General features: G+C 42.2%; 1 protein-coding gene across 2 annotated transcripts in view; it reads left to right on the top strand.

Moving 5' to 3' along the window:
* Positions 1 to 22,650, top strand: part of fgfrl1a (fibroblast growth factor receptor like 1a) — a 65,291-nt gene that overhangs the window by 21,514 nt on the left and 21,127 nt on the right. For both annotated transcript variants that reach the window (XM_046405714.1, XM_046405715.1), the window contains exon 3: positions 4,125 to 4,397. In XM_046405714.1, coding sequence (XP_046261670.1) covers positions 4,125 to 4,397 — 273 coding nt within the window. The remainder of the gene's footprint in view (positions 1 to 4,124; positions 4,398 to 22,650) is intronic.

Below are 22,650 nucleotides of genomic sequence, written 5' to 3'. Positions count from 1 at the left end.
ACACACACACACACACACACACACACACACACACACTGACCCTGCATCTCATGAAAGAGAAGAATAGATTTTTTTCTTGCTTCAGTTTCACCCCTAGAGACAGATTTAGAGATTTTACTTCTGTCTTGGACTGTGGAGGAGGAGGAGTAGAAGGAGAAGGATGATGAGGAGGAGGGGAAAGAAAGGAGGCTGCTGGTGTATGTTCCCTTCATCGGGCAGAAATGTAGGAGAGGTTAAGTGTGGAAAGTTGAGAGGTTCAGGTAGAGGTCCTGCTCCTGTGATCCTCTGGGGAAGAAACTGGGGAAGTAAATCACACAGGAGTGAAAGGAGATAGCACATTCAGCGAAGAGGATGGCGAGGAGAAAATAGATAGGAAAAGAGTGATGACAGGGAAAAAAAGGGAGACCAGGAGGAGGTATTAAGGGGAAGCGTTAGGGGCAAGAACGAGTGAGGTAGGAGGGGAGTGTTAAGAGTTCAGGAGAATAAGATTTCAATCTGCTGAAGAAAGAAAGAAAGACTGAAAGGACACAGTTTGTATAGAGGAAAGTAGGAAATGGAAAAGAGTGGAAAAAAGATAGAAAGAAAGTGTTAAAATAAGAAAAAGTATAAATGGTATTGGATATATGTAAAAAGGAAGGGAGAATGAGAAAAGAGAAAGAAATGAAGTAGAGAGTAGGAAAAGGAAGAACAGTGAGCTGCTGGTGCCCTGATGAGAAAGCCATAAAGCTGAATGAACACATCCTCCCCTTCCAGACGTGAGGAGGGAGGAGGGAGGAGGGAGGAGGAGGGAGGAGGAGGGAGGAGGAGAGACTCTGGTGACTACCTCTGTGTCACTGATGGCTTTTTCACACATTTCATCTCCATCCATTCTGTCCACCTCCTGTTTTTCTGTTGAAACAACAGCTTGTCGTGACAGCAAATATTAGGAGACTACTATAGCTGTTCTCCTTTTTTATAATCGACTCTATATAAACAGCTCGACTTGAGTCTTATTCATCTCCTGCATCTAGAGCTGCAGCTCTCAAGTTATTTCTAAAGAAATTAAAAAATGTTCCAACTGCTAGCTTCACCAACCAGGGATCGAACCACCTTTGTCTCCTACCTGATCCACTCTGCACCGGACCCCTTGCAGGTGGTGGGCCCGCTGGAGAAAAAAAAAAATAACAATGTATGAATAAACATAGGCAAATGCAACAAATAATCTGTGAGGCAAAGCATTTTTCATGTGAAGTCTTTCACTCTCACTTAAAACAGCAACAAAGAGTAACTAAGGTGTATTACAGTCTGGGTCTTAGTCATCACTTCTGTTAGTAATAATAAGATTTTACGCCCCAAGTTGCTGAGATCTGGGAGTGTGGCGACATCGGGAACAAAAAATCTGACAGGTTGGTCAGGCAAGGTTTAAAAACATTTGAAATAAGCCAACTTATGTGGGAAAGAAAACTTTTGTAAACATCCGTCACATTTGCAGATCAACTTCCAGGGTCAACTTCGACCTGCTGTACTTGTGCGCACACACATTTGTTCAGTGCAACAAGGGATTATTGCTGACATTTTGGGTGCACTTACTTTGGATTTTAACTCCAAATGAAGTGTTCTAAGCAAACTGTTTACATCGCATCTCATCATCTGACTCTTTTTCCATTTTCTTTGTACTGCTGTAGCCATGTTTCCATCCATCCGTTCATCATCTGTCCCAGCTGACAATGACCAAGAGGTGGGCAACAGTCTGGACTGGTTACAAGTTCAGGACTTCTAAATAATTACTGAGTAAAATATGATTTGCTGAAGGACTGACAATGCTACTGTATGAAGAGATGTAGCAAACAAGAATTAGCCATCAAGCAAACCAACAAAGTTGTTCAGCAGGGAGAGTAGGGTGTCCAATAATGTCAAGGTTGGCACTTTGATCCCCTTCTCAACCTGCCAACATGTGGAAATACTCTTGATACGACACACTTTGGCTGTAACGCTTTGTGTATTCATGCCAAACCGCCACGGTGCAGCCTACACGGATGTACCACACGGCATGTAGATCGACGCATGTAATGTAGGAGTCCACATGCATGTGTTCCCCCTGGAAACTTTTAGCCATATGATGTCAGCATTAGGTGAACCTGCTTAAGCACATTTAAGTGCATCTCCCAGATGAAACAAAACATATCCGTATGCATTTGCATTTATTTCCTAACAGCGTCAAAAAAAAACAAAACAAAACAAAAAAAACAAACATTTAACTGTGACACCTAACTTGAGGTAAGAATTGAACTATGACTTTTTTGTACTGCTGCTGGTTATGGCAGTGCATCATCTGCTGTTTTTTTTTTTTTTTTTTTTTAATCTACTTCTAAATTGCTGGAATCTGTTTCACTGCTAGGACCACCTCTTCTTTCCATGTGACCACATCTTGATTTCTCCTTCTCTTACTGCTTCAAAACCCCCCAAATGCTGACAAAAAACCCAACAAAATAGTCTCCAAGGGCAAATTAAAGGCTTCCATATGCAGTATCTGGCACAAGGCTGCGTTAATTCTCTGTGATAAGAAAGTATCAGACAAAAGGAGCAGTGAATTAGACGTGTGTGTACATATGTTTTTAATCTTTATCAGACCATACGTATTCTTATAGATAAGCCTCCATCAGGCACATTGTTAAAATCAAACTGCTCTTTACCCTTCCTTCCCTAAACTACAGGACATGACCTGAAGGCGCTTGTTTTCTGACTGTTCTCCATACAGTTGCCTTTTGCTTGCTACATGGTGGCCTATCGTGCATTTTCGGTGTTTCAGTATTCGAAGGTTATTGTTTTAACCCAGAAGGAGTAGTGAGAAGCCAAACAGAAATGTACAGCGTGCCCTGAACCTTGCTAACTCCTACACACTGCTCCTACACCATCTCTCTCCATAGCTTCCTGTTTGTCTTTCTTTGTACCACTCTCCCAATTGGTCATATTTCACTCCCTTAAATTCCACCCTACCTTACTCCCTTCATTTCCTTCCTTCTTCTCTTCTTACCTTTCTTCCTCTCTTTCTTCTCCCTCTATTTGTTCTCTCCGTCAGCCCCAATTCTCTTCATCACTCTCTAATTTTCTCCCATCAGTGAGACTGAAAGTCAGCCTGCTCCTTCACCCTCTCTGTTCGACTAAGTGTGTAGTTTCATGGTAGACCAGCTGCTGAGCGGTCAAGGTCACGCCTGATTTTATGGCTGGACACAGTTGATATTAGATTGGCTTTGTGTTTTCTCCCTGGGGAAGCTATTGTTGTCTGTGTTAAGCCGTTCTGAACTTCTTAAAGGGTAATTCCTGTCTGTTGAAAGCCGTATTTGGAGGCTTCTTTGGTTCTGAGAAAAGTGGTGAAAATGAGAAGTGGTGTTACGAGAGGTCATCCTAATCTTGATCCTCGACCTGCTGACACATGTACTAATCTCCATCTCCAGCACACCTAATGCTGATCATTTTGATAATCTGAACATTGTTGAGGTTATTTTTCATCATTAGTCATTCATCGTCAATTTTCTGGTTGCAGCTTCTCCACACTGAAGGTCTGCTCCTTCTTTCTTTGCCATGAACTGCTGTAATATATTTGCAATATAACATATTTGGGTTTTGGACTTTTGGTCAGACAAAACAAGATAGTTAAAAAGGTCACTTTTGGTTTGAGGAAGTTTTGATGAGCATTTTTACTCCTTTTTTAAATTTACATTACATAGATTTGTCTTTACATATCGTGTTTACAATGACTACAGTATTACTCACACATACACATGGCAGATTAATACTAATAATTATTTCCAGTTCAATATATTCAAAATACTCTTGTTTCTGGGACTGGATGTGAAAGTCTTTGATGCCTTAATGTATCACAGTCCTCCATAAGAGGATATTGTATCGCTGCCAGAGTGGGTCAGAGTGACCTATTTTAATGCCTATTAAGGGAAAGATCTGAACAATGTGGTCAGTAGGCCACAGTATCTATTTAGTGATTGTACTACTGCTGCATAGTGGTTGTTTACATTTTCTGTAGTAATCTGATTTCTGAGCAGGGAGTGGAGTGGTGGAGCAGTAGTGGAAAAAACATCTTAACTCTCTCTCTTAACTCTTCTTTTTTTCCCTCTCCCTCCCTTAAGGTCCACCCAGGGTGTCAGAGCGAGTGGCGCACCGGCAGAGCGTCCGCCTTGGTCGCACCATGAAGTTGCCCTGCCCCGTGGAGGGCGACCCCCCGCCGCTCATCATGTGGACCAAAGATGGCCGCAACATCCACAGTGGTTGGACGCGGTTCAGGGTGTTACAGCATGGTCTACGTATTAAAGAGGTGGAGGCTGACGACGCGGGGACGTACATCTGTAAGGCTACCAACGGGTTTGGCAGCGTGAATGTCAACTATACACTCATTGTTATAGGTAAGTGCTTTGTAGAAACAATGTCACTGTGATGTGAGACACTTAATAATTAAATAGTCAAAACTGAATTAATAGCACCACTTTTACAGACTTGATATATTATTTCAGAGCAGAAGAAAAAGAACTTATTACTATATACTAGTTACCTGCTGGGTAACATTTTTCAAACAGACTGGGCATAAATGTAGCATTGGGTGCATTTTCAGGTACACATAAAATATTTATTTTGGAGGAGAGCTTGCGATTGTGGGCGTCACGGTAATGCTTAGGTTAGCACCGTCGCTTCACAGCAAGAAGGTTCTGGGTTTGAGTCCGGGTCTGGGACCTTCTGTGTGGAGATGCGTGTTCTTCTGTTTTCTCCCGGTACTCCAGGTTCCTCCCACAGTCCCAGAAACATGCACATTAGGTTAATTGGCGACTCTAACATCCCACCCACCAGGGGTGAGCGTGTCTGTCTTTGTGTGCTGACCCTGTTGTTCGGCTCCAGCTCCCCCCCCAATAACCTGCCATGGATAACCGATATAGAAAAAGGCTGGATGGATGGACTTGTAATCGTGCAGGGAAACAACATGAGTCTGCTCTTGCACTGAAGCAATGTGAAGTTGTGGATTTTGTATGATGACAGACTGATAAAAACCTTCCATTTCTGGGTAAAGCACAAGATTTTGCTCTTTTATTTTTCTAATCCTCTCTTGCTTTCTTCCCATTAATTTAAGTTTGCATTTAGTCTACTGTACCCACGTCTTCTCTTCTTCATTCTTGCTCTGTTATCTTTCATGCTTGCGTGCTCGCTTGCTGCCATTGACTCTGCAGTGTGAGTTTATGGCATATAATTAGCCAGGTTAGTCTGGTATTATCCAGTAATCAAGCCTGTGTAGTTCTGCAGACAATGAAACACTGCCTTTGTCTCAGTTTTCCTGCGCGTTAGTGTGTGTTTGTGACCACAGTTGTTGTTCTTGTGTGTTCCAGCGTTATTATGAATGAGAGTTTGTTAAAGAAGATGCTTTTGTTTTCCCCATGCTTGTTTGTGTGTAGGACGTTGCGTCAGTGTAGTTTGGAATGTGCGTCTCAGTTTTGACGTCTCCATGAAAGACTCATTGTTGTGCTTTGTTCTCTTTGTTTCTTTTTTTTTTATTTATTTTGCATCATTTTCAGCTTTGCATCCAGAAGACTCAGTTGGTTGTCGGTGTGTGTGGGAGTGCAGTCAGTGGTGCAATATGAGCTGTCATCTGGTGACTGTGGTGTGTGACCCTGTGGACTCAGATACAGCTGTTTCTCTTTCTATACTGAGACTCAAATATCTCCTGTCCATGTAAACTGAATACCTGGAGGAAAGACTGTGCACATTTACACAAGCGAGTCAGTGTGTGTCCGTGTGCTGCAGTGTCTCCACACCCCCATGCGTGTGTGTGTGTGTGTGTGTGTGTGCATCATTCCAGTGTGGTTCTCTACATGCCATTCTGTGTGTGTGTCAGGTTCCAGCAATCCAGAGAATCTGACTGAAGCATCTCTCTCTCTCTGCCCAGCGTCAGCACTTCAAAGACAGACTGGAGTAAAATGCTCTGATACAGATATATCCAGCCAATATTTTGTGTACGTTAACATAGTATTGATAAATCTTTGAATAGAAGTTCACTGTTGTGCCCAAGTGAACAGTCTGGTAAGTTTTTTGTACCAACGTTGGAAGTAATGACATCATGTGCTGCTGATAAAATTGTACATTTTCTTGCAGAAGTTGGTCTTATTATTTAATTTATAAAGTGTTATTTGTTCAGTTAATGATTTGTGACATGAGACCAATTAACAAAGTGTACATGGTTTTCTACACGCAGCATTTTGTACTGTTCAACCATAACAAGAACTTTAGATTGAGATAAGAAAATCTGAGTCAGAGCACTTTGACTTGTGATATGTGATAAATCTGTTTACTGCTGATTGTGTCATCCAGAGAATGTTTTACTGGTTACTGAGATTGATTCTTACCTAATTCTTATGACAGGATGACAGGTGTGTGTGTGTGTGTTTAAGATAAATTCTTTTATCATGATAAAATGTTTCAACTATTATGAACAGATGATCTCTTTCTGTCTAATCTCAGGAGACTCAATGTGCTGATTGGGTGAGTTTTTACACCCACAGCAGCCATAGACTAGTAATTATTACTAGTTATTTTGTGCTTAACTTACATTAATGAAACCTTTTTAACGTTGACACTAACGTCAAGTTTGCATTCGTCTTGTAGTTGTAGGATTTCAGTTTTTTTAATCCAAGTTGGTACAACAAATCGGCATATTGCCGTTAAATACGCCCCCCCGCCCCCGGCCGTATTTCCAGTAGTGATTATCGGTATGTGATCCAAAGCAGTATCGGTCTTGACCTGAACTTCAAAGGCGTGCTGGCATACAGAGGGCAGCAGCGTGGAGGGGGGACGGGGCAGCAGCTGCCACTGAGGTCATCCAGACAGACAGCTGCTGCCTCTCTCTCCCTCACTCACCCTCACTCACCCGCTCTCACTCACTGTCCCTTTTATGCAGTTTCACACACACACACACGTTTCAGAAACAAAGGTGTCATATTGTAGATTTTTATTTCTACATTTTTCCGAGAACGTTTAGGAGTTCTCGTCTTTACACTCAGTGCTTCAGGTCTACAGAAAAGACAAATGTGGAAAAACTGATACCAAGACAATCACATGCAAGGCAAGCATAAGATGCTACGTCACTACATTTGCAGATTACAGAAATGGTACCCATTAGTGAAATGTGCTCCTGTGCTCTTCCAGGTTAACCTTCAAGGATCGCCCTTCCCTGTAATTCAAGCCAGGAGTCATGCCACAGCATCTGAGGCAGTTAGCATGGAAAGCAGTGTTTTCATAGCTGGAACAATCTGCATAGGCGCTGATGTTCAGAGCAGGGGGTGGAGGGGTGGAGGTAGATGGATGCGTGGGCACAGTTGTCTCTGTCTAAGAACTGATGGCCTGTGTTCAACAGTTTACAACTAAATGATTTTTACACTGCAGCTTTGTTTTCGGTGTCTCTGTTCAGCGTTTTTGTCTTCGCTGGCTTGCTTTGCCTCCTCCCTTCTCTCCTCCTTCTCTCTGCTTTCATCTCTTCTGTGTGGTCCTGCAGTAATTATTCTATGGAGCGCTCCGTTTCACAGTAATGAGCCCACACCTGTGTCTTATTGTCTTTCCCTCTCAATTTCTAACCTAACGTATCTTTAACACCTTTTTCCTATTAGCACTCAATCACTGCCCTCATTCCTCCTCACTCCGTCAACTGGCTCATTTTTCTCTCTGACCGCCTTTTAATTTGCATCAATATTTTCACAGTTTCCCAGATGTAATAGCATTTGATTGCCGTAAAGCATCCACTGTACTGCTGCCCATTGGCGGGAAGTGATGGCGAGGCGTTTTGTGAAGGCAGGCTTTTGTTGGCGGAGGAAATTAGAAGATTCCTTGGAGTGTTTGTTCTTTTATTGTGTGTAGGTTGGCAAATGTTTGCGTGAGTAAATGGTCTACGTGAGTGTGTGTACACATACTTGTTTATTTGGGGCATTGTGCATGTGTGTATGCATGTGTTGGTGTGCGCAGATTTATAGGACCACCAGTAAAGTGAAACTGAGAAAGAGATTTTTTTCTGCTCAACAAACCTCAGCGTCCTTCAAAAGCGAAATGCCAGGAGAGCTCTCATTTCATCCTCACACTCTCTTGATCTCTCTACTTCGCTCTCTCTCTCTGCTGTCTCTCTTTGTATGAAATTCCGAAATTGTTTCCCTCCTCCCAGAAGAGTGAATGATTGAGAATTTATAGTTTAAAACAGATGTGATGACAATAGGAGCGTGTCTGGAGAGCAGAGTTAAGAAGCCGAGCGTAAGAAGGCAGGAAGCGGTTTGGAGTCGCGTGTGTTTTTAGTGGACGTGAACTACAAAATGCAGTCTTGAGTTTTAAAGGTAGGATTGGTGAAGTGTTTTAGAGACACGTTTCGTTAAAATGTTAATCTGGCATCTGAGGCTGTTACCGGCCTGTAATAAGCTGAAGATCCACCTGTCTGTCTACCTACATACCTGCTTACCTGCACACAGTTTACCTGCACAAGACTGGAGTTTTCCACGAGGCTACATAGATTAGCTAAAGCTATTAGCACGCCAGAATGGCAGAGAACGTGCAGTCAGTATTTTCCAATTTAATAGGTGTGAGTACCAGCAAAAGGCGTGTTTGTCATTTAGGTTCATTATGATATTAGGTGTCCTCTAAGACAGGAGGAAGTTAGTGGATACGGTGAGCGATGCATTGTTTTAGGTTAGTTATGTTTGAATATACAACCTAAAACTAACTCTGAGCCCAAAGAACAAGTGTTGCTGCAGCAGCGACACATAAAGTTTGGCAGTTTTATGTCAGGATTAATCTGCTAAAATTTACTTAATGCATCCTGATGTCACACAGCCCAGCACTGTGTGTCATGACAGTACAGTGTGATGTTCCATGCAGGTAAATAAACATACTTGCTTCAGTCTACTTTTATTTCACGATGAGTAGCCAGTTCTTTGAAATCACATTCCTTCACTCAGGTTCATTCTCTCTCCACTAAACTGCGTTGCTTGTGTGAGACTGCAGCTGTCTTCCGGCCAAAAACGAACACATCGGATCAGGTTGCAGCCCAGCATCATTTCTCCATCCCGCAGTTCCTCTGTGCTGATACCTCCTCTGTTTTTGTGTTCTCAAATTACATAGTTTTTAATTGAGATATCTGGTGCCTCGTCTGGAGAGGATGTAGAGGAGGCCAAGGTTTGCAGCCTAATTGGTATGAGTCATACACGCACACACACACACACACACACACACAGAAGGAGAGAAAGAAAGATAGAGAGAAATGTATGAGCGTGTGTGATTGCGTAGTGCCTTAAAACAATCTCAAATAACCCAGACTCTTTCACACACACACACACACACACACTCACTTAAAAACACAGTAGGGCAGCAGTGCCTGTCTATGCTGTATTTTTCTGTGTGTGTGTGTGTGTGTGTGTATATGTGTGTTATGGGTTTAGTGTTTTTTTTACCACCAGATTCTCTTGCTCAGGTTACACATGCAGCACTTTCTTACTAATGGCAGAAAAATGCATGGAGTGAACCTGGAGCTGCAACTCGCTGGTTTGCAGGAACCACTCGGTTGGTGTTCAGCTGAGGATTTGGGGCCTCACAAGGGGATTATTTTGGGCGGTCTTAATCATGATTTACAGAACATGAAAAAGATGTTATTTTAAAACGGTGCCCAGAAATCATTGTGTGGTTTAGACCCCCTCTATGTGAGCTATATTGTTGCCTTTACAAGCCTAGAATCCATTCTGTTTCTCCTTTTGCTTCTTTGTTGCTGCAAAGATAAAAGCTACAAAAAGTTAGTGCAGAAAAAAATAATTTTGTAAGTCTGACATATAAATCAAAGGTTCCTAAACTCTTCTGCTGCTCCAACTCCAACTGTTTCTGAATTCTGTTCTTGTTTTCATTTCATCAACACATTTCTTCCTGTTTTTATTTCTTGTTTTGTTTTTTTTTTTTGTTTTTTTGTTTTTTTTATACACACTTAAAATGTTGTTTCTGTACTTTAGTTGTGAGACATTATAAGTTTACATTCAAGAAGAGAACTGACAATTCTTACAGCACCAATGGCCTGTCCTACCACCAGCACAGCAGGCAGGAAACATGAGAAAGTGTGGATGAGATCAACAAAAGTCCCCAACCAGAGTCAAACCAGAGAGTCTGATAAGAAACCACAAGCACTCAGGAATGCCTCAAAGTGTAACTTTTGAGGGTATAACTGCTGCCCCGGTGGTCAGAGTGTGACAAAACACGACAATTGATCAGTTGAAAGTTACAACCAAGTTAAAAGAGTGAGTCCAAGCACGTCGGTTTATCAGTTTTCACGATCTCAGTCATGCTGTACATCAGATCATGTTGGTCCTCCGCCCTTACAGCGGGGTAGACAAAGCTGTTCCTCCGGAAATCGGGGTGGCACTGTGGAGAACAGATATGTAAACATGCTGTGTGTGTGTGTGTGTGTGTGTGTGTGAAAGAGAGAACATGCGGGGATTACCAAGGTGCAGACAAGAGGAGAAATAAAGGAATCGAGTTTCAAAAGTTGTTTTCCCCCTTGCTGTTGAGTCCTGTTGAGACAAACTCAGATACACAAAAAGACATGTACATGTGTATCTGTCCAGACATCAACAAGACAAGACAGGAAAACATAATGTTTTTCAGTGCACTCACATGCACGTTACAGACCGACTTGAACAAAGTACAGATGCAGTCACTCGCATCCACACGACCACAAGCTCCTCAGGGGCCCTGGCCTCCATTTCACGGCTGTCTGTCCCACATCCTCTCGTTCTGCCTCGTTTCACTTCCAGCAAAGAGACGGAAAGAAGATGGACAGGACGGAGACGTGGAGAAAAAAAGGAATCGAGCTTCTGTTTTTTCCTGGCTTCGGTTTAAAGACGTCAACAAGTCTGGGTAGCCAAAAAAAAAAAGAAGCACTAATAATGGAAGCTTTGGAAATCCATGTCCTGACAGGCTGAGATGTCACACTTGAATCCAAAACATCGTAGAGATCAAGAGCGGCATCTCTGCTGTATCTATAGAAACTCAAACTTCCTCAAGAGAGCAAAGAAAGATAACACCTTGCCCATTGATAGATTTATTGGTTTGTGGAAGGTAAGTGTAAAAACCACACCACAACACTGAGTCTTTAGTATCCAAAATATAGAGAAATGACAGTATCAAACAAATGTCTTTGTGAAGTGGTTTGTGTTGTAAACCAATAAAGAATCAGTCCAGAAAAAGGTTTATACATTGGTCTCAGTTGTTGTCTCCGCAGCCAAACTCAATATTTTGTACTACTTCTCTTAGATTTGTCTCTCTTCAGCAGCATTTCCACTGCAGGAATTTTTCCCAGGTACAAGAAACCTTTCAAAGAATTGAGTAACCAGCCACCATCTGCTATCCTACCTTTAAAACTCAAGACTGCTTTCTGCTCCCGTTTCTAACAATGTTCATTGTGCTGCGACACATGGACACGGAGTTACAGAAAATAGCATCCGACAGTTGGACGAGTAGCAAAGCCTTACTCTTGTGTAGTTGCATGCAAAAATGAGCAGATCTGTTTGCCTGAACTTCACAGGTTTATAGCGGTGGAAACACAGACAGAGACAGGCTGAAGGAACCTTTTCATTCCTTGAAAAGTAGTTTGTGGGACTAAGAGTTCTGTACTGTGGTTGGAAACATGACCTTACACTATATGGATTAAGTTTTAGGACACCTGACCATTACATAAGCAGAGACAGCTTTGCAACTTCAACAGCGTCCACTGTTCTGAGAAGGCTTTCTCTGTGGGAATTTTTGCCCGCTCATGCAGTAGAGCATTTGTTAGCTCAGGCACTGATGTTGGACCAAAAGGTCTGGCTCAAAGTCTCCGTTCCAGTTCATCGCAAAGGTGTTGGATGGGGTTGAGGTCAGGGCTCTGTGTGAGCCAGTCAAGTTCTCCCACACCAAACTCATCCAACCATGTCTTTATGGAGCTTTGCTTTGTGCACTGGGGCACAGTCATGTTGGAATAGAAAAGGGCCTCCAACAAACTTGTCACAAAGTTGAAAGCATAGCATTGTCCAAAATGTCTTGGTGTGCTGAAGCATTAAGATCTCCCTTCACTGGAGGCCGAGCCCAACCCCTGAAAAACAGCCTTATCCCAATACTTTTATATATATAGCATACCCACCTCAGCTCTCTATCTCTTCTTCTCTCTCCCACGACCCTCGTGTAGTCGTATTCCTCCTGCTAGCCTACAGGAGATGTCTTTTCTCTCGTGCTTCCTTCAGCTCCTCATTCTTCCCCCTTCTGTTTGCCTTCATGCTCCATTTACACTTTTGTACGTGCATGCGTGTGTGTGTGTGTGTGTGTGTGAGCCAGTTGGTAAGTGAGTTTGGCTTGCATCCACTGATTGCATGCCAAGTCAAACTCTCATAGAACCTAATGGGTCTCTGCTAGTTTTAACTTCACTTCTTCATCGTAGATGCCATCTGTCAGTCAGCAGGCCGCTTTCTCGAGCCCCGAGTCGTGAGTCATTCTGAAGGTGAAATCCACCCTAAAACAGACGTAATGCACATGTTTTCTATCATTTTGAGTTTAAATGCTGATGTCTCTCACTGAAACTCAAAATCTCAGTTCAGCTTCCTGAGTTACTTTCCTTCCCTCGAGTCTTTCAGCTCGTCTCACTTGAGTGTGACTGGAAGCATTGACGAGTTACATACATCAGTTCTCGACTATAAGAAGATGTCAACCGGTACCTGCACTTCATATTATCTTCTACATTATCTCTTCACTCCTGCCCCATTCTTTGTAAATTCTGATTAAGGGTGGAGTGTTTAGCAATTATGTTTTCACCCTGGGTTTCCACAGTAACTCTCTCATAGGTAATATGAGGTGTAACTTTACTTCTTAGTGTGTGTTTTGGCATAGTGGGCATCTTTTGAGTACAAAATATAAGTATCAAGTGAAGCAGAATTTGACACATTTGGTACACTTTTACAGACATTAGTAAATCCCGTTCCCAAAAGTGAAACTGAATATTTGAGGATGTGGGCTGCGTTAGAAAAGCTCGGTCCCTCAGTTTGTTTAATGTAATTAAGGCCGAACTCCTCAGTGTGAGTCCAGCAGTAACAAAGGAAGGGAGGAGGTGGGGAGAAGAGATGGAGGGGGGGGGGGGGGGCATAAGCAGGAGGGGGTGAGGAGACAGCAGCAGAGACAATTATTGGAGATAGTGAACCTAAGAAATACTGTATTTGTTGTTTACGGGAACATTTAAATTTTTAGCGCTACTGGATGTCAAACTTTCAATAAATCTTTAGTAGAGAGACTAATGTAAAACCAAGTATCAAAAAAGTTGCTCGGTACAGAGAGCTGGCAAAGCTCAGTTTTCCCAGTTTCAGAATATTTTATTTTGTTACTTTGATTGTTTAGACAGCATTTATCCTTTGAGATTCTTGGCTTCCTTTAGGAAAGAAAAGGAATTTGCAGAAAAGAGCTGTTTAAAGCAAGGTGTCAATCAAGTTTTGTCTTTGTATGCACACTTCACGCTTCATGGCTTCTTAATTTTTTTCTAGCAACCTCAAAAAATATATACGTGAGAACTGTATGAAATCAAATACTGTTAATCGAACAACTGATGAAGTTTCAGGAATGAAATGAGCGAAGGAGCTGAGGGAGTAAACGTGTGATGTAGTGATCATCATCATCAGGGAGAGTTCAGACGTGAAAGGCGACAACAAATCCCCTCAAGGAGACACTCAGTGCTCACTTAACAACCACCCACCAGCGACCCTCAACCCCACCCCACCTACAAGTGAAAGGAAACAAGATGCTTCAGCATCCTGGGCTGCATAACTCCCGATCCACCACACACAACAACAGCGACTGCGCTCTCACAGCCGAGGGGGTTAACCTCTCCAAAATCTCATCAGTGTAAACACACACAGCAAAAGTGATTGGCAAGAGGAGATGGATGGGGGATAGACTGATATATCAAACCAATAATTGAAATTTGAATACATTTCTGATAACTATACATAGGTTTTTAAAAGTGTTTTAACATAAACAAATAAAAAATTTTTTAAGGATCCCTTTAATTTGGATAATCCTGTTTATAGCTGTGAAAAAAAGAAAGATAAAAAAAAAAAATACTAAGAAAGATATTTGAATTTCTGGTTACTAAGTCAGAAGAGATTGATGAGGAGCAAAAGAACGAGAAAGATTCAGAAAATTTTAGAAGGAAAGAAGGTAAAGAGTGTGAGTGGGTGAGCATGGGCATTCATGTCTGATCAGAGCAATTAGCGGGGGAGCTATGTTCCCCTGAATAGACAGCTTAGTGGCCATTATTCGGTCTGGAGGATTTAGTCCTGTTCACTATTGTTACCCTCAGGAGGTAGTATCTCACACACACACACACACACACACACACACATACATCCTTGCTTCCTATTTGCTCCTTTGACTTTTTTCCATTGTATACACGTTTTACTTTATGGCGTTTTGTCCCTGTCACATGGACAGATGCACCCATGACTTGAATGCCAAAAGCACATAGACACCCACTATGCTCCCAGCCCCCCCACGCCCTCTACTCCTCACCACCCTGTGTAACTGCATAATAGGCCATTCTATTGACAGACTTGCTTGTCCACTGAAGGAGTCTTTCCTCATTAGAGCTGGGATTTTGTAGCTGGCCCTGCAGGCGCCATTGTCCCACTCAGAGCAAGTTATTAGGCCTTCTCTCTGTAACAACCCCCCTACTGAATAGACCTGAGAAGAGTGGAGGGCCTACGAAGGGAAGAACAGGGTCTGGCAATTAGCAAAGACATGTGTGAAGAGAAGAGGGAGAGATAAGACTGGAAGAATCAAGGAGAAAGAGGGAGCGGACCTGTGCTACAAAAAGGCTTCTTTTGAAGTTTTAGAAACTTTTGTCTGCTTTTTGCTGCTTCGCTCTTACGCCATCATCAAAGACCGGTTCTTCAACGCGTTCTTCAACAATGTCCCTCCTCCTCTTCCCTCTCTCTCCATTCTTTTCTCTCCTGTTCTTCTCTCATTCGTTACTCCTCTCCCCGAGAATGCATTCGTGTCGGCACTGAAAAGCCTTGTATCTTCTGCAGCCCCTTTGAAGTCTTAATGACGACGTGAAGAGCGAGTTATGCTCAGAGATCCCCCCCGCTTCAGTCTCCCTTTGTCACTCTTCAGATTCCAGCAGTTACATCTGGCTTTTCCGACCTCCCCTCGCCAGCAACGAGCAGGCGGGATGCAGCGCTCGCATTTTCAGAGCAGCAGAAAAGCAGAAAAAGCAGCAGGCATGGAAAAACTTGTTCTACTTATCAAAGGGTTTATCACAGTTTCAGCTATGTATCCCAAAGCCAGTGTTTTATCTGGGTTTGACAAAGCCTTGTTGCCTATTCAAAGTTTTCTTGTCATGTGGTTGTGGAAGGCAGGTAGACTAAACTGGTTTTTGCCAACATGTCATATCTCAGCTCCAGGAAGTTTGATAAAATACTTTATCGCTTGTATGTTTTACACATTTAACATAGCTGATGTGAAGAAAGGCATACAAAAAACAAGCTCTGATTACAGCAAGTAACTGCTGACTTAATTATCTTATGGAATTACATGTAATTTGAAACAGACAATCCCACTGCAAAGCAAGAAATGAGCTCTGAGTCTAACAGACTGGCCGTGTTCAGAGCCATCAGGTGTGTGTCTGCATGTACTTACTTGTATAATGCTGCTGCATTCCACTGCATTATATTTCACATAAATGCATGCACAATATGTTTTTGCTGTGTTGTCTGTGTAAGACGCGCGTGTGTGTGTGTGCGTGTGCGCACAGTATTTCCCCTTGGCTCTTGGACAAACACAGCGATGGTTGTGCGGCGCCTCTGCTATCAGCCTGAAGTTTGATCAGCGTGACAGCACGCTGAAAACTGATACACACAGACACACGCTCTCTGTGGCTGTGACCATAATATCTACTCTGCATTCCTTTGTTCTGACTCTCTTTTGCATTTTCGTATGAGTGTTTACTTCATTTTCCAATTTTAAGATGTGTTTTCATGTCTAAATGTCCAAACCATGATTTAATTTTGCGCACATTATTTTTGGCACACTAAATTCAGCGCCTTTAAATTCCTTTCAACTCGAGAGATTTTTAGCTATCCACGCTTTCATTCAAGATTAACACCCTCAGACACTCTCTCGGTATCGTGATCGGTTTGGGGTGCTTCATGCTGGCATTTGTCGGATTTAATCCATCGTGATGAGCTAAGTGTGTCCTTTCTTTCTTTGTCTGCTGAAACACTACTTGGCCCACACACCAAAGCTCTTACAACAAGTGAATACAGAAGGAAGAGTAAAGCAGCGGAGAGCAGAGGATGTGTAGCTGCTGTCAGAGATGTCATTAAGCAATGAGAACAAGCCGCTTCGTTATGCGTCTGTCAGGTCACGCAGACCCTTTCTTCTCCTGCTATACTGCTGTTAGTTTTCTGACCTTATGAAGTATTTTCAGTGTGGTATGTTCAATGTCACAAACTCAAAAATATGGCTTTGTTTTTGCTGTAAAAGTTTTGTTTTTAATGTATTGGATAGGGATATGATGTGGCATGAAATTCTCTCGACTGGGATGACCTTCGGGTGAAGAGATTATCACCTGACAGCTGCGATTTGTGTTGCTTATTTACACAAGTGCACTTATGACCACACAGGCACACTGCAAACAAATGCCCAGTGGATTATGTTACTTAGTTTTACCCAATTTCATAGTCTAAACTAGGAGCAGGCATGTACAAATATACTCCTTGACTACAAGACCAAACACATGCAAACATCTGCCCTGCTGAAATGTTGTCCGGCAAAACACAGATTATTGGAGGTGAATAAGCAGCGAGAAAGCATCCTGCTGAGCGCAGATAAAAAGTTGCATTATTGTTAACCCACAGAGGGCTCTGAGAAACACAAATGAGTGCTGAACAAAGCAGGCATCGGGGTGAGTCATGTTGAAACGCCGCCCAACAGCGCATCATGATGAGCAGGTTAGTTTTACAGTGTTGTTAATAGTTGTTCATCAAAGAGAGCCTGTCAGCATGTAGCCTCACACAGCAGATTGTGCCAGCATCTTTGAAGTTAAACAAGACGACCGCGTATTCCCAGCGCGTACACTGTAACGCGTACTAAAGGGCATGTAAACACACGTTGGCACACTTGTGTGCAGATCTGTGCAGGAACACCCACACATGCAAGAGTGTGTATGGCAAAAAATAAACGCTAACACACACACACACACATGTGCACATGCATATGCCATAACACACACTTAAGAGGTCCAGTAGTTGCTTTGAAGTGGAGCTTGTTTTTAGGTCTCTCTGCCATTTCTGCACACTCAAGTTCATCACGCCAGGGTGAAGCCATCATGTGTAGAGAAATGAATGATGTAAAACCGACCTTCACCTGTCAGCAATTCTGATTCTTTTGATGCTTAAAAGCCAACTTAAAATATATTTAATAAATTTAATCTTATTTTATTAACTGCTAATTCAATTTCTATGTTATAATGTGTTTAAGTACATATGAGCAAAAAGTAAGGGCCATGTAAAAATAGTACTTTAAAATAGTACTTTTTTGTGTCTGATTTATTTCACGTCATATTTATTTGACAAACTGGAAATCTAATAGAATTGATTTGGCCTACTTGTGCCATAACTTTACAGAATGTGAAACTTTTTTTTTTGTTGAGTCATAGTTTCATGGATGATAATTTCAGATGAAACTGGAAAGGGAGTTAATTGGAATCTGACTGATAAAAAGGAAAGAACATCAGGAATCACGGGTGAATAGTCAGTAATAAGGAGTAGATGAGCCTTATGAGAACAGTGAAGCAGGTGAGTTTGTAGGAAATTAGTCTTTCAGTGGTTGTGATTGAACCTCCTGCACCTCAGTGGTGAAAATTAATTCAGGTAACGTAACATGAGAAGGAGGTCAAATGGGGAGAAAACTACTAAAGTACTAACGAGTAGATATTTAACTGGAGTATAATGTGATACAGGGAAGAGCAGGGTGGGCGACAGAGAGAATGATTGAGAGTTCAAAGACCCGAGCCGATCGGACAGCGGTGTGTGTTTCAAAGGCGGCGCGTGGCGATGGATGTGAGAGATTTGTTAATTCAGCAAAGCAAAGCGCTGCCTTGATGTTTACTAGAGTTACAGAGGCGGCAGCTGGACGAGCACACACACTCTTACAGTACACACACAAACTGTTGCTTCTTGGTGGTGAAGGATGCAGTCATACACGTCTTCGCTTTCAGGCAGATACACAAATAAATGCAGGCAGATAAAACCATATTCATTCATGCATGCACAAATACACGATGCATGCGCGTTTGCATGCACACAGCACACTCATTCACCCATACTGAACAACAACAATAATAATCATAAACCCACATATGATTAACATGTCTACATGCATCTTTATAGTTGCATTCAGAAAATAACAGTCACAGTCTGGCAGTGACATACGGGGGCTGTTCTGTCGTCCGCTGTCCTTAAGGAGTTACTGCAGCATTTCGGTCATGCATAGATCCTGGCATGCTTGGCTGATGGGGAAGCTATTCTTGGGATATGACAGTATATTTTAAAAGCCAGAGTGGTTGGAGGCTGGAGCAAAGTGCTAAATATATCTGACTTGGTGCATCTTAAACAGACAGTTCACATAACATACACTGTCTGCTGAAATTTCTGGTTTACCCTCTAAATGAGCAGGTCCCAAACTTTTTTGCCAAGTAGCAAGGATGTGACCCTTTGCAACAGGTTGCATATGTCTACTATTGATTTTAGAGGCTGTTCAAAGCAAAACTATTCAGTAATTTAAAGGAAAAATGCAAATAGTAGGAAAAAAGGAGTAAAATGTAATTTTTTTACACGTTTGTTGCGCTGAGTGACCTTGTGTAGGAATTCTGCAGCTCTTCAAGCTGTCTTGCAACTTTGCATTTATGTTTTTGACTTCATATGCTGTGTGCATATCCTACATACACTGTGTGGTGTCCCACATTTATTTTTCCCTTCTGTGATCTCAGAGCCCTCCTGTGAGCAGCGGACATGAAGTAATCTAGTGATTCTACTGAAACATTTCTGTCCTTGACTGGATCGCCTCCATAACGTCAATCTGCTGGGTGGAGGGTCAAGGCCTTAGGCTGCAGCTGTATGTTTTCCAGATTCGTGCTTGGTCTCCTTATCCTTTCCATTTTAGGCAAATTTTAGTCTGTGTTCCACATTTGACCCTGCTGCTCCTTTAGTGAAGTGTTAACAGTGACGTAAAATAGCTCTGTGCATAAGCATGTGCATTGCACATACATATGGAAAAGAGTAAGAGAAAGAGAGAAGAAAACAAAGAGGAGGAAGACATCTAAAAGAGAAATGAACTTAACCAGATGCTTATGTTTTGCAAGTACACACAGATATATTTATATCAACGCATGATGAGGAGAGAAAATCGATAACTTGACCCCTAACGGTGCATTTTCAGAACTCATAAACCCCACCGTTATGCGACGTTAATGAGGGAGTGTGTGGAGCCACTTGTGCCTCATGCCTGTATGTTATTTCATCACTCTGTTGATATTTTACACTCTGACACAGTCCATGTTCAGCATTGAGGGAGACCAGGGCGCTTTGTGTATTTTCTCATTGCTGGTTTTCTCAACATTTTTCATGTCATAACCAAAGCCAGGCCTTTTTGTTAACCTAAACCTGACCGCCAAGGCTAAATGGCCCGTGCTTGGCCGCAGCGGCTGAAAATACACCGGAGCTGAATCTAGGAGTAACTCGGCTGGAAAACTGATCTGGATTTATTAACGCCCCATAAAATTGTGGCATGTTAATTACATATTGTATATTTGGATAATATCAAATGAAGATTGAATGGGGCAGGATTTGTGCTTTGTCAGCTGGAAGCAACACAGTTGAACTCTCTCTTCCTTTTCCTCATTTCTAGGGCGAGGTGGGAGTTGCAGGAAGATTAACTGAAATACTTGGAGTGCTTTGGATACTTCATTGATCTGTGGTGTAAAAATGTCCTTCATCTTGACTCAGGAGGGCAATAGCCAAGGTCAGGAGGAGGGAAGAAGATAGGGATTTAGGTCCGTGAAGGGGAATCTATCTTAAAACACTTTCACAGAGTTTACAGAGAGAAGAGATTGGTGGTGCACAGTACATTTCTGTGGTGCTAAAATGTTTTCTCTCATGGAAAATTGGCCAGATGTAAACATTTTATGCCTCCTGCAGCAAGATAAACTCACTTTCAGTAAAGGTTGAAGACAAAATTTCCAGTTTTTGGAAGACTTTATGACTGAATTTTCACTGAATGTGGTCCTCTTAAGCCCAGTTCACACTTCTGCGTGTCCATGAGGGTCTGAAAGACCTACATTTTATTAAATGCCGGTGCACACTGCAAGTTCCCCACACAAGGGAAAAATTGACGTACTTGATACAGAGATTGTGCAAGGAGACCATTGTTATCCACATCATCTGTCTTTAAAGTGGAACAAAAACACACACAAACAAACACAACAAACAAAGGACCTCTTCTTCTCGCTGTCTTCTTGTTTTCTTGTGCATGTGTGGAACGCATCTGTGGAAATAAACCACCAGTTGTTGTACGTCTAATAACTCTGTATTGAAGTCCAACCGCCATCTCGAACAGAGAACACAGGAGTTGCCTCTTGTCTCTTTCCCTGCTGAAGCCAAGCCTTAATAATTAATATACTGTAATGTGCTGTACTGGAAAAGAAAAGTCACAAAGATTAAAATACGTGCAGTTAGCCAACATTAAATTAAGTTTCGTAGAATGTTGTATTAGCACCACATTTGTGTCCGATGACAAAGTCTGTTTATTCTGACCTTAAATTTGAGACTCTTAACTGGTACTCTAAAAGCTTTTGTTCTGTTGCACCATCAGTGCTATGTTTGAACTTAATTAAGTCAATCCAAACATTGTCATGGAGTGTTACATTTCACCCAACAATACGAACAAGTGTCTTCCGTCTTTCTATCTAAAAGATTCAGCTGATGTCAACACCTTAAACAGTACAAGTTCTTGTTAACATCACAGGCAGCATCGCCCATCTCAGGTGAATGCAGTGAACTCACACTTATGCCTTCTTCTTTCATCATAAATGTAAAGTGATGTACGCTGTTACAATGGAACACAATGGATCTGTAAAATCTGTGCCGAAGGGTCTGGAACTATTTTCTGCATGTACTGGTCGTAGATTTTACTTCCTGGAACAGAATTTTATTACTTGCAGTTTTCGCCAGAACTCTCCTTTCTGGCTTAAATTAGTTACCTGGAAGCATCAGCTTATTGGGGATTTTGTCAAGAGGAAGTGGGAACTTTAGGAGCTTTGCTGTTCTCAGTGGCTTTTTTTTTTTTTTTTTTTTTTTTTAACACTTAGGCTACTGCCTGACCTTCATCTTAAGTCAACTGTACTCTCAAGGAAAAGCTTCACCCTGACATTGTTGAAGAGTGAAACATAAGAACACCAGATGTTCTGTCATCATATTAATTTTTACTTTTCATATAAAACTGCCTGTATTGTCTACAACCTGGACGTGAAGTGATTGCACACACAAGTAGTTGACTGGTGTCAATCTCCAGCGATACCCTAAATCCAGTCTGGCATTATATTAAAGATCATATTTGTCCAATTTGTCTCGCACTCACTGAAAAGGTGAAAACATGCGTCACCAAGACTTGTTGCACACATGGAAAACGTGGCTTGAAAGCAAGCAGTTTGTATTGAGCACAAAGTCAGCGGTTTGATGAATCAGAAAAACAATCTGCCCAATCTGTCTCATTCTCTGCTTCTTGCACACACTTAAAGTTTCCATGTGTGTTTAGCCTTAAAACGTCTTCCGGTGTGTCCCTGGTTTTACTGGGACTGACAGCTGGAAAGACAGTCTCAGACACAGGGCTGCCTGGTTGTGAAACACGTCCAAGGCCAAAGTGAATGTAACAGGCCTCACACACACACACACACTCACACACACACACTGAAGGTTAATTTAAGAGTGGAAAAGAGCACCTCTGCCTCCCCAAAGCATGACACTACATTATTGTTCCCTCCAAGTGTGTGTGTGTGTGTGTGTGTGTGGACAGAATGGAAACAGCAGGTCCTCATGCGGCTACTCATACCTCACATACACACACAAACACAGGTGGCTGTAATTAGTGTGTTGAACCCATTTGTGGCACAAGATCAAACTGCGGCCCGCTCGGCTTCAGGAAATACAGGCCTATGCTTAGAGTTGGACACGCATACTTACACACACACACACAGAGATGCATGCACCTTTACTCTTTGCTTCTCTTGTTCTCTCTCTAACGGGATGCTGGCATACAAAAGGTTTCCCCTGAAACTGTTTTTGTTTAGTCTGCAAGTGAAACAGAGCTCTGTTTGACCTCACTGTAGAAACTTACACACTCAGTGTTTACTTCTGCAGAGAACACAGACAGACAGACAGACAAGGTGGAGAGCAGGAGGGACTGTGGGTTAGATAAGCATGAAGTGTTCATCTCCGATCTAACTGAAGAATGTGCACGGCTGCTTTTTGTTGCAGCGGTCAGCAGAACTTGCACAGCCACACCAGCTGGGCACGAGGTTACAAAAGCAGT

This window comes from Scatophagus argus, chromosome 12 (assembly GCF_020382885.2).
Source record: "Scatophagus argus isolate fScaArg1 chromosome 12, fScaArg1.pri, whole genome shotgun sequence".
Classification (NCBI taxonomy): Eukaryota; Metazoa; Chordata; class Actinopteri; family Scatophagidae; genus Scatophagus; species Scatophagus argus.
This window is presented reverse-complemented; position numbering and strand designations above follow the sequence as displayed.